We start from the raw sequence: 13,559 nt of genomic DNA, 5'->3' as shown, positions 1-13,559 counted from the left end.
TCTTACATAAAACAATAGCAACTAATATAATAATATATTTTTAAAATAATTTGTGATTCAATTTCAGTTTCAACCTGTTGAAGGAGAAAGCTCCTTTAGTAAATCATTTGAGCTTGTAAAAATTCAGCTCATTCTCTTGTGGGGCATAAAAAGAAAGCAGAACACCATTTGCTCTTTCATTAGAACTGGCAATCATGGCAAGCAACAGCTGAGCAGAATGCAATGAGCTTGTAAAGATGTGTTAACTGAATAATATAAATCCTCAGCAACTTTCACCTGAGCATCACACTGTTCAAATCGAATCACTAGCAGATCCAGCTACCTGGATAGTGTCTTAAACTGCTTCATATTTTTAAGCTGACTGGATTTACCTATCATAATCAACTCATTATGACCATGTTGTTACTAGTATTATTATGTAATTCTTTCTGATATTTAACTGTTATGTTCCTTTGTATCAAGTATTTTTGTGTATGAATGGCTGTGTATGAAAGATAACAATATAGAGTTCATGGTGCCCACTCAAAACACAGAGGAAAGTTTCAAAGCCATGGATCTCATGTAAACTGGATGAGATGATGACATCCAAGTGGAACACTATTAGCAGACATTGATGTTTGGCACCAGCATACCAAGCATTGTTGGTTGCTATTAAACTGGGAGGCAATAATAGCAATTTGAAATAAATAAGAATAGATTATAATGCCCAGTGGTTTTCCTGCTTCATTTTTTCTGGAACTCAAATCTAACTGGGCCTGTTAGACTCTGAGATAGGTAAGGGTATATTTCTCTATTTGCATATGGCTATATAAACAAACTTCAGAAAGTAAACATTAATAAAGCTACATTTGTTTTCTCTGCTGAGTGTCTGGATAAATATGAATACAAGTATTACTGATGTACCCTACCACTTTCTGCATTAGACTAATAATCATCTTTATGAAATAATTTACAATTTAAACAATTAGCTAGATGCATGACTAAACCATCAACTTTACAGATTGTGCAACATAATAAATAAAAACAAAAAAGACTTAGTTATATTGATGCAGGCAATCCAGTCAAGATATCATATAAATCTTGTACATCTATGTATAAAATTCTTATAAATTATGTGGAAATACAACTGATATGTGTTTGAAATGCTCAGTACTGAAAGTTTAAAGGAAAAATCTCCACAGATTTATTTATTTTATGGTATTTGCAGTGACACAATTAAATTGGCTACATGCAGTTGTAATACTAAATTATGGTTTAGCATTGCATGATAAGCCTTAGGCTCATGCACTTCCCATTTGTTTTCTATTTCCAGTTAGCTGAAAATAGATGTAAACATTTCTAATATCCCCCATCTGGCTGGGAGGGTGCAACCCTGAGGCTCACATGCATATGAACAGTGCATAATATTAAGAAAGATTGTGGGGAATGTTGGGCATACATTTACAATACCTTCTACTTGTATTGTTAACTTTGTTGACATATGTTTCAGACATCCACTCCTCCCTTCAGGTCTCTTTTCCTGCCTGACATACTAGTTATTCATATTTCTTTTTCTCCATATTTGCTCTTTACACAAAACCATCAAGCCCTAATATAGCCTTTTTCATATTTCATTATTATGGTCAGATGAATTAATTGATAATTAGGAATTAATATTTGTTAATCCTGCAAACATCCTATTCAATATCTTCTCAGTTATTTGAGTAGTTTTGAGAACATCTCAAGTTAGCTTTTAAATAATTTTTCATGGAATGTCCCGATCTGTTTTAACCCTTTTGCTTCCTAGTTAATCTTGACAATCTTTCTCCCTCCATTGTTGGACCCTAAACATGGAAATAACTGTGAGACATGAAGCCTGCAATTGGTCTAATGTGGTTGCAATCATATTTAGATGGATAGTTTTCAGAAGCCAAAATATATATTTTGTATGCAAATATTTTAAAATTCCAAAGTAGACTGAGAAAGACTCATGGTTTAGCTTTGGAGAATTTAATCTAATCACTGTAAAGCAATGAGCAATTGTTTGAGTTTGTAGTAGGCAGTACAATTCCTGTGTAAAACAAAGCAATACAAGATATGTGTAAAATTTGTGGGTTTGGGGCCTAGGCACAGCAACCCTACTATTTACCAAGGAATGTCCCAACCTCTGAATAGAAGAAATGAATTTTGTATTTTTTTTCCTTCCCCCCAACCCTTCCCTGAATTACGGTATTTTTGTATCACTGAAAACGAAGGGGGAAACATACAGTGCTAACTCCACAGGATTCTCCATTCCTTGGAGCCCAGTGCATTTCTCTAGACACCCTGATCTCTTATGATTTACATCAAGAAACTTTCCAATCTTAGCTCTGTAGAGATTTCCTTTTGAGTAAGGAGGAGACTTCTCAAACCCCACCCTTACCTCCAGGGTTAGCTTCTGTTTATTCACTTGGAAGGAAATCCCAAATTTCATGGGCATCTGAAGCATTCTGCCCTAGGAAGAATCAGATTATCTTTTTTTCCTTCTCTGATTTAAGGCAGCCTTTCTTTTGGCCTTACAGTATGATGAACAAGTGACCACACAGAAAGAAATTTTTAAATAAATCTTTTAAGATGACTTAATATTGTATTTTATTATTTTATAGTTACTTATGTATTTTTTCAATCAAAATAATTTTTTTAAAGTAATTTCACATGGGAATGACAATAATAAAAAAAAATAGATATTAAACAGGAAAACAAAGTTTTTGACTCTTTAGAGTTTTCTAGATTTCTCATAAATGAAAAAAATAATGATTGCTCATGTAAAGATCATCATTTTGAACATCACTTTGATGACCCAGGGTGGGATACAAAACAAACACAGTCACAGAAAACAGGTGAAGCCCCTTCACTTTGCTTCCAAGCTCCAAATATTCTTTACAGAAGCCAAAAAACTTCCACACAAACAGTTTCAAGAAGAAAGGAAAAAGCAACACAAACCAGGCAAGATAAGGGCTGGGGGACGTCCACAGATAACACACACTGGGAAGGATGCCAAACTTAGAGAGGAACCATAAACTAGAGATATTTCCATGCTTTGTTTCCAGTGTTTGCCCGGATGTCCATCCTCTTATTCAGTTGTCACAGCTGCAGCCCATGAAACAGATCAAGGCCCTCTCCTCCCAAGTAGACTACATCTTTCCCTTATGCTCTCCTCCCTGCGTGCCCTAGGATGGAGAGGGGATGGGCCTGGGTCCTCTTCTGACTGCTCAGCCAGCTTCTGCCCTTCCCCAATTTCCTACACAACCTCCGGAGCCACACTTCCACTCCTTGTTGGCTGTTCCTCCTCTCCCTCGGAGTCAGTCTCCACCAGGGGCATGACAATAACATAGAATAGCATCATTTTACACACACACACACACACACACACACACACACACACACACACACAGCTCTTACTCTATTTTGGCCACTCAAGGAAGAGGATGGCTGCTCTTTTATTATTCCAGTCCCTGGTTTAAAATCTTTATAGATTTATTTTAGTTTTGCCATTTCAAGGTTAGAAACTCTGTGGGAAAGAATTTAATTTTACATAGAATGTTGTTTTATGGAATTTAGAATGTGAAGAACATAGGAAATAGCTAAATAACTCAGCTTAGTTGAACTGCAGTTAGAATTTCTTCCAGGTCTGAGATTGAACCAGGAATTATATTATGTGACATAATGGTGCCCTCTAGTGCTTTTATTAGGCATGGTAGTTTTAAAGGCTGGAGTAACGGCTGAAAATAAACAGAAATCTGGCTTTAGTTTAGCTAACTGAATTTTCTGTCAGGAAGGAACGCTATTCAAGATTTGATATAGCCAGTTTTCAAAGCACTTCTCAGAGTGGACTATGAAAAAGCATTCTATGTCTATTTCTATCCATAAAACTAATTCTGAATCACACCAAGGGAAATCCAAATTTTCAAGTACTTGGAGTATAAGCTAGGAAAATAAAAACCTTTTTCACAGGGATTTTTTTTCAAGGAACTGCAAAGGCAGAAGTTTTAGTCAAATTAGTATTGTTAAAACTGAGTAATAGTCAAACAAGTAGGGCACTTTCTACTCAGTTCTTGTCAGGCTTCTGCTCAGAGAAGCCTCCCTATCCAGTATCATGTTTCAGCTGTAACAAATATTAGGAGTAGAGAAAATGGATGCATTATCATCCCTCTTTCTCTTTTTATGAGAAAATGTCAATATTTTATTTATTAAATTTATATGCCACCCATCTTACCCATAAGGCTACTCATTAATCCTGTTCTTTTTATAACTTATATACAACCCATTTCTATACTATTTCATGCCTAATCAGGTGTAGAAAATTACATAGCTAAGCTTCAGGAGGAATGCAAGATCAATTATGTAAACATCAGTTTATCTCTGAAGAAAGGAACTAGTGAAAACAAAACTCAAAATTGTCCTGTCTTGATTATCTTTGGTATAAGAGGGGAGGGTGGGGGGATTCTGTCAGGTTTTCAAGATTTTGCTATTATATCCCATAACAATAAATTAGTTCTTGTATCTATTTCCTGACCTGTAATACCTTGAAGGTCTGGCACCAAATTGCTTAGATAATTAACAATTCCACAGATGACAGACTGTGCAGAAAGCCAGTGGGCTCAGGTGGATTTTTTTTTTGCAGACAGTTATGATGTCTTTACCAGTACAATAATTACAAAATTCCATTTCATAATTTAAAAACCAAGTAGTTAAATCAATATTTAGAACTATCACAATGCAAATATAAGGAATGCCCTTTGACACTACAAATCCTGTATATACCCATAATTAGTGTCAATTGTAATATGGACAGGCAGAGGAATTAGGAGGCTAGTGTGATGATCTAAACATGAAACAATTAAAGCAAACACCAATAAAACTGTAGCCATTTCTATCACCCCTTTGCTTACAATCCTGTGAATATTTAGCAAGAAAAAACTGGGAGTCTCATTTTAAGATCAATAAATGAGCACAATGTCAATCAAAACTTGAAGACTAAGGGCAGAAGAAACTGGAACAATCTAGAAGCCCTGGGGAAAATGGGGGGCAGGGGGAACACAAAAGAGAAGAGGAAGGCAATTGGCTGAAACATGACAATCTCCATCTTATCCATATTCAGTAATGCATTTAGACAACTTCCAAGATGAAATGCTAATGAGACATTTCTGTCATTGTTGACCATACAATTTCCCCTATCAATGTGTTTCATCAACGCAGCTGCGATACTAAAATGCTTAGTCATTTATCAAGGGACTAATTTTATTAACATTATCCATCTCATGATATCTTCACATTAAAAAGACCATAGAAGATTAATGAAATTTATACTTTCTGTGGTGAATATCCCAGAAAGCATATATGCCATGTACAATTCAAAATATCTTTAAGAGCAGATGCCGGGGGGAAAGTCTGACATAAGAATAAGGGAGACAATAAACAGACACATTAACTAAGACATCTTCCTACGTTCAGTAGACTTTATTGTTGCCTTCTATATTTTCACTAAATCTTTTATGTTATGGCAGATGCATTAAACCTTTATGTTGCAGCTGGCCAAAGGGATATGCTGATAGCAGACATTCTTCAAGATTTCCTAGACTAATCTTTTCTTGCCAGGCTGTCAGGAAAAGGCATTTTGTAAGAGAAAGACAGCTATTAAATGGCATTCTTTTTTAAAAAGTTATTTTTTCAAACATAAAACTGTGAACCTGATTAAGTTTTCTTCAGTGAGAAGATAAAAAGTACTAGATATGCTTCTCTGGAAGAGTATAATCCCACCAAATACTTTCCTTTCCTTTCCACAAACTTTTATTTGTTTGAAAATGAATGGAAATCCAGATCTCCATGGGGATTCCTGTGTTGCTCAGATACCTGTGAATATTTCTGGTGGTTCCAAGAGAAAGTACAGATATTTATGGCTTAGAATTGAGGCTTCTCATATTCTAATTCACAAAATAAGCTTATGCATGCTATTTTATTAATTATGTATTAACAATTTTAGTTTCATAACAATGTATGTTGAATATGTTGAATCCATAATAGTCACTATTACAATAAAATCAATTTGTTGGTTATTATGGCATGATGTAATCAAAAGTTCTGAAACATTTCACCCTTTCCCATTGGTTAGAAAAATAGCAATAAATTTTGTTTGGACATAGCAACCAATTAGTGTTTGGAAAGGGTGTTCTATGATTCTAAAGTACAATAATTTTGACTGACTATTGGAGGAACAGAGCAGGCTCTTCCATTAGACAGTGAAATGGTTGTTCCAGGCACCAGACTTTGAATATTATGCACCTTATAAAGGCTGAAAAGAGCCAATGAGTTGTTGTTGTTGTTTAAAATTGCTTTTGGTATTTTGTTCTTTATGTTCCAAAAAGAATTGGCTATTTTTCAGATATTCTGCACACCTTCCTTTTCAAGGGTATTGAGTACCATTTGCTGTTTTGTCTTTTGAAGTAAACTATCTTGCATCATCTCTGCAAAAGTGAAAGCAGAAAAATCAGGGGAAGATATTAACATGCTATCTCCAAATTACAGGACTGAAACTGAGTATACTTCCTTTGAAAAGGCATTCCAAACAAAATCACAAGAAGCACTAGCAAAAAAAAAAAATCCCTTATGAATGGAACAGAGAATATCTTCTTGGGTCATCTCAATGCATGAGAGGAGAGGAACATCTTCACGCATTTGGGTCCTAAATCATTTTTAAGGGAAAATGAGCATTTTGGCCTGGTCTCAATAATCAGTTGCTTTTTCAGAAGTAATGTAAGTAATGTAAATAGAGAAACTAAGCAAAATTCTAGTGGTGGCATTTGGTTCCAGTCAGGAATACTGTCAAAATTATGGAGGAAATTTCTCCAAAATTCATTATGTTAGCACTTCAAAATGAAATAATAATAAGGTATTACAGCAAGAATTACAGCAATGGAAGGCAGACAGAGGTTCTCAAATTTTGTGATGTCTTGAATCACTAAAATTTCAAATAAGACTGACTTTTCTTATCACAAGATCATGAGGTCACAAATTTAAAATAAACAAAGCTTGGCTAAAGTAAATAATTCAACTCAAGTTAAATTGAAACCCCTATGATAACAAGTGCTTTTGAATATAAGTCAGCTTTCCTGGCAGAGCACAGAAAAAATAATTTTTTGCCTTAACAACTATTTAACAATCAGTTCTTATGAATTAGGCTCATCCATGTAGATATCTCCTTGGAGAATGTTTATATTATGTTATTTATATAATAGGCAGAACTTCAAAGCAGAGTTCACAATCATGCATTAATTTTTTTCCTTGTAATGTTTTATTTCTTTGGAGAAACAACAGATTTTACAAACATGCAAATGTTAACCCATTAGAAATAGACCAATAAATGAATATGGTACATAACAAAGCATTTGATGATGTTTCTCAGAAGTAATTTGCAGGAAGTCATAAATTCACATTCTAGCATTCCTATCAACAGCTGGGGGAGAAAAACGCTGTATCTACAACCTTGGAAAAATATTACCAGTTTATGTTGCCAATGCTGAGCTGGTTAAACTAATATTCTCACTCATTTTAAGCCAGCATCCTATATTATTCCAATATTTCTGTTACAGAAAAAGAAATGTACTCTGGTGCACTCTGTTCTTCTAGCCCTTTATTATTTCTGTCATTGCCACTTACTTTTGAGATCCAAGTTTCTTGCTCCTGCAGTGCTCTGCGTTGTGATTTTTGTGTCAATTTTTACAGTGTGGAGATTATTGGTATCCCGTGATATCATCACATTATGCCATTGGTTGTCATTCAGAGGTTTATTGGAACTGCCCTTGATAAGATTTGCACCATTTCCCAAATCAAACACATAATGTAGATACCTGTCAACAAAAAGGAAAAACAGCTAAACTGAGTAGGTAATTGAAAATTACAGCTCAACACTGATTCTTTTATTTAAATTCTTTAGCAATTCATAAAGTTCTTAGTCAACTCCTCTTACATTTAATAAGGCTAACTTGGGATAGATCAAAATGTCTAAGACAAGAATTAAAAGAAACAACTATTGAATTCTTCTAAGAATATTGAACAATATTGCCTCCTTAATATGCCATTTATTAAAGGTATTGCTAAAAGAAATTATAACCTTGACTTCTGCTTCTTTCCCCTGCCTTAGCCCACTAATTCTTTTCTTTATCAAGTATGGAGTTAAAACAGCAGTATTAATTCAGCTGAAATCTCTAGAATTTTTCATTTTACACCCTTTTTATGACTTGTAAATTTTAGTTTTTCCCTGACAAACTTACCCTATCCCTGCCAAAGTTATATAAACAAACTGAGATTATTTTGGGTTTATTTCCTTTTATGACTTAGTTCTGTCTAAAAGTCTCAATATGTATATTGGCACTATATTTAAAAAAATATGTGCAAAAAAAAATACTGAATACAAAGCAGCACTTTACTGTTTTATCTAAACTATTAAATTGTTGTAGATCTCCCCAGTGAAACTTTTGAATTTCTCAAAAGTGAAATTACATTTCTTGATTAAAATTACAACTCATTCCAAAGAATGATAATTCTCCTCAGAAGATATGTAGCTACTATATATTTAAATATTTACAGTAAATAGGCTGTCAGTTTTTGAAATAAACAGAGAAAGATGTTGGACCCCCTAGACTTTGTCAACAGAGTTCCTCATAGGATTTCATGACATGTACTTTTTTATTTTAAGGTAATTACTCCAGACAGAAGAGCTGAAAAAGATCTCAGGGCTCTAGTTTTTAGACAAAGCCCACCAACAGTTAAATCAGTGTGGAACTTCCAGCCACAGGCTTACCTACCAAGACCAGTGGGATGATGGTGGTGGTGGTGGTGGTCATTATTATTATAATTTCACAGATTAAACTCATATCACAGTTTCAGTATAGAATGGTCATGAACTATTCTGGTTTCCAAAAATATCTTGGACAATGGAAACATAGGGAGGTAATTTTCTGTCGCCACTGGCAAGTAGAATAACAGAGTTGGAAGGGACCTTGGAGGTCTTCTAGTCTATTTCTCTGCTTAGGCATGAAACCCTATACCATTTCAGACAAATAATTTTCCAATCTCTTCCTAAAAACTTTCAGTGTTGGACCATTTATAACTTTTGGCGGCAAGTTCCAGCTGAGGAACTAGTAGTGTTAACAGAAACAGAAACAGATTTTGCCTGCTTTTTCAATGGAAAATAAAGATGAAAATATTTCACACAAGTGACAAAATAAATGTTATGGGATGTAAATATGTAAAATGATTGAATTACTCAAAGGCATTTTGAGTAATTACATCAATTACTCAAACGCATTTTGCTGGAAGCTCCCTTCCCATGCAGAGTTACCGGTAGCTTTAGTAAAATGTTTTTTTTTTTTCTCAAATCCAGAATAGTGGGAAGCTAGATTAATTTTCATAGAACATAGTTTTAGCAAAACAATACTGGGAAGGCTCCACTTTAATAAGCAGGTAGATTTTATCAGAGGTCTACTTACTGTTAAAAGTTGATCTCTCTTGATATATTTCCCTTTTATAGTAATGAACATGATCCTCCTTGTGGAGGACACAATTCTATTCTTTATATATTTAAATATATCAGTAGCATTTTAATACTTCTTAAATATTGTCTTGAGTATTGTTTTAATTCCCACTGAGGGTAGCCGCTATCTTGAGCCTGAGTAGGCTCAACCAGTGTTAGAAAAGATACTAGTATGCATAGGGGTCTTGATAGCTACTCTCTTAGCCAAAAGTTTATACTATAGGAAAATGGTCTGAAACTGCAGTATGAGAAGCACCATCCAAATATGTATTTCTTAGAAGGATAAACAGTGTTCATCTTTAAGAACACAGAAACTCACACTATTGCATCAGAACAAAGGTTGTAGAGTCCAAGATCTTGCCTAATAAATGTTCATTAAGCTTTCTGAGCTGATAACATCTGTAAAACAGATTGCATACACACCCTTTTACTAATTCAACCACGATAAAATCATTGCCATCTCCACTGTTGTAAAGTATTAACCCATCCAATGATGTTGTTTTGAACTGGAAAAACAGGTGCATAGATGTGTATGCTTGCAATGTGGCAAGAGCAACATAGCTAGCTTTCGTTTTAAAGGTGACTGGGTCAGCAATGATGTTCCGGAAGCCGAAACGGGCATTTAGTTCACAGTAGTCAATATCCCCATTTTTACACAAGTCAATGTATGCCATGCCATTAAAAGTGAGGCTTTGCAGGTGACCAATGAAGTTGGAAGGGACTGAGGACAAGTAACGCCGTTCTGTTATGATTCCCGTCTCTATATTATGGAATTCCAGTCTTGTATGATCCCCAGCCATTTGACCTTTAAGTAAAAAGCAATTTTGAGAAGTTAGTGTTATAACCAAAAAGCTAGGGCCATTTCAAATGCTGAAGTCTCCTACACAACCCTGGCCTGACCATGTGATTTTACCACATGTACTTTCACATAAGAAGTATATCTGCATTTGTTTAGTACTTTTTTCTTATTATATCCAACCATCTGAGTTATTTAAGAATAACTCAGTGCATAATGTACAAATGAAATGAACCAAGCATTAAATCATCCCAATTTAAGCAATCAAATCAAGGAAAAATACATCAATTTAACCAAAGGGTTGGCGGAATCTCAAGGTACTGTAACTAAGAAGAAAATCTTTATTTGAACATTCAAATTTAAATTTGCAGGCTTGTCTACCATGTACTTCTAGGAGCTTTGCTAATTACAAAATACAAAAAACAATAGGTCTATTTTATCCACTTTTTAGAGTGGAATAATTTGTATCTGTCTTTATAAAGGATATTGGAAAAGGTATCCTTTATTGAAGAAAGTGTCTTTTATTATTTTGGTCTACATCAGATAGATAGATAGATAGATAGATAGATAGATAGATAGATAGATAGATAGACAGATAGATTAAATATAGATATGATATATAGATATAGATATAGATAGACAGAGACAGAGACAGAGATAGGAAATATGCATTTGGAAAATGATCACTTATCTGGGCTTTATTGAGCCTAACCCTAGGCCAATGCAAACATGGTCAGCTAATAGCCTAGGCAAATCATGTTGACACACAGAACCACATATGATTGAAAGTTATTGTAGAATTAAGAAACAAGAGGAATGAGCAAAACTATTTCTATTACCACATCAGACATTGTTTAAATACAAACAAGCAAAATGTGTTCTGGAAAAAAGATCTGATTTATCATCCCCAATGCTGAATAAAAAAAATATGTGGATATATTATAATTGAAGCCTTTTTAGTAAGACTTGGCTTAATTGCTTTCAACTTAGCCTCTCTGTTTGCACATTGTAAAAGTTGGACACATTTGAATGATTTTAAAAAGGGTAAGATAACAGACAATGCTAGAGAACCCCACATTCTTTGCTCTTCTGGGTTTTTTCCTACTACTTCCCACAGATCAGTTCTTGGATTTGATGATATAATTATAGTAGAGAAAAATAAAATGGTACGTTGGAATAGGGAAAAGAATATTATTATTTTTTAACTCAACTACAATTCTTATCCAGAATACAGTCAAAATGTATTGTATTGTTTTAAACAAATGTGTGAAGTTTGGCTGCCTTTATTATATCATTATATCTATATTTGTTTTTATATCATTTTTGTTCCTAATTTTGTTTTCCTTCTCTTTGCTTCAATTTGTCAGAAGTATCCTTTCCTAATACTTCACATGGATTTTTGTTAAAATTCTCCTTTATTGTATTTTCTGCCTATATTCATGGAAATGAAATGATTTCACCACAAGAGCAATCATAATTAAACTCATATTGAATGGAAAAATCAGGAAAATAGTTATTAGTCTTTACCTGTCATGGCTTGTTGGTCATCTACTATTAACTTTAAACTTTTTCCTCTTCGAACTACACGTACTGTATGCCATTCATTGTCATTGAGGTTATATCCAGCAAAAAGAGTCTCTGGACCTTTGCCTGTAGGGTATGCCAAACAGTTTATTATGGTATCTTTACATCATTCAATATGTGAACCTCAGAGAGAGAAAGAGAGACAGAGACAGAGAGAAAGAGAGAGCACAAGAAAAAGAGAGAAAGATAGGGGGACAAAGAGAAAAGGAGAGAAACACAACAAGAAACAGAACCAAAAGAGAGACACTTTTGCTGGAGCAAAATAAATAAATAGTAATAATTTTAAAAATAACAGTACATCTTTGAAAGACTGATGTTATCAAATAATAGGTATACTTCAAAAGGCAGGCATGTTATCTCATTATATTTATATATAGCCAACAAGCAGTGTTTTCATAAATGGACACAGTCAACACAGAGCTGGTAGCTACTGGTGATACAGATTTGTCGAAATTGCACCTTTTCAGTAAAGTTAATTGAGTAGTAATTAAGTTAAAAATGAAAATTCTCCAGAAGTGGAAAAGTGTATGAAACTGGCATATTATTGTCTTCAGTGTATGCCTATTGTAAAGTCATTTATTTTTAATCCCATCTTTATTATTTTTAAAATAGCTCAAGGCAAGGAATAATACCTAATAACTACTTCCTCCTATTTCCCCCCAAAATAATACCATGTGAGATGAGTTGGGCTGTGAGAGAATGATTGACCCAAAGTTCCTCAGCCAACTTTCATGCCTAAAGCAGAACTAGAACTCATGGCCTCCTGATTTTCAGCCTGGATCCTTAAGCATTAGAGCTCTCATTAATTAAACTTTATTTTAGTATTTTCTGTATATTACATTCAGAATATCTGAACTAAGATTGTAAGACATATATCACAAGAAATTGTCTGAACAATAATGCTTTAACTGCAGTTTGAGCTCTCCATTTGTGGAAAGCAGGGCAGAGACTCTCTGATGTGTATGCTCTGCAAGATTGCAGAGCATAAGCAACTTCCTAAGGCCGTGTTTGTCAATGTTTGAGAGATGGATGGAGATCCGTTAGATAAGTAAAAGAAAATTAAGCTCTAATACCCCAGCTTGTTTAATGTCCCTACACATTCTGCACACAGTTGCTACTTGAAAGACAGCCCTTGGTGGATATGCTCTGCCCACTGAGGGAATCATAAGCTTCAAGAACCATTTTTGGATATGTCTCAACCTGTGTGCTGTTTGGGGCTTGGGATGACTTGCAAAACTCTCAGAGTCCTGGCAGTTAAAGTTGCAAAGATGAGTCTTGATGCCAATTGCATTTGTCTCTCAGGGTGTCACACAATTGTGTTAGTTAAAAAACAAACAAACTAGGGAATCAATAACAGACCTTAAGGCACCCATTCCTTGGAAACTTATGTTTGAAAGGCTCCTAGAAACATCTTTTAAGTGTTTGAACCACATGAGGATGAGAATCATTTGGAAGACAATGCCAATATTGTATTCCTCTCAGAGTTTAACCAAGGCTTCTGTATCTTTTTATTTTTTAATTTATTTTAATTTATTTATTTTTGTCAATTGCTTACAAGATAATAGGTATAAGTAAAAACATAGTTATGAATACATGGATACATATAAGAAAAAGAAAGAAACAATAGGA

At 34.3% G+C, this 13,559-nt stretch overlaps 1 protein-coding gene across 26 annotated transcripts in view; it reads right to left on the bottom strand.

Moving 5' to 3' along the window:
• Positions 1 to 13,559, bottom strand: part of NRXN1 (neurexin 1) — a 915,732-nt gene that overhangs the window by 458,775 nt on the left and 443,398 nt on the right. For all 26 annotated transcript variants that reach the window (XM_087930798.1, XM_087930804.1, XM_087930891.1 and 23 more), the window contains 3 exons: positions 11,874 to 11,996; positions 9,974 to 10,355; positions 7,675 to 7,865 (listed from right to left, as the gene is read on the bottom strand). In XM_087930798.1, coding sequence (XP_087786924.1) covers positions 7,675 to 7,865; positions 9,974 to 10,355; positions 11,874 to 11,996 — 696 coding nt within the window. The remainder of the gene's footprint in view (positions 1 to 7,674; positions 7,866 to 9,973; positions 10,356 to 11,873; positions 11,997 to 13,559) is intronic.

Source organism: Pseudonaja textilis, chromosome 1 (genome assembly GCF_049901715.1).
Source record: "Pseudonaja textilis isolate UNSWEBS1 chromosome 1, rPseTex1.2, whole genome shotgun sequence".
NCBI lineage: Eukaryota > Metazoa > Chordata > Lepidosauria > Squamata > Elapidae > Pseudonaja > Pseudonaja textilis.
This window is presented reverse-complemented; position numbering and strand designations above follow the sequence as displayed.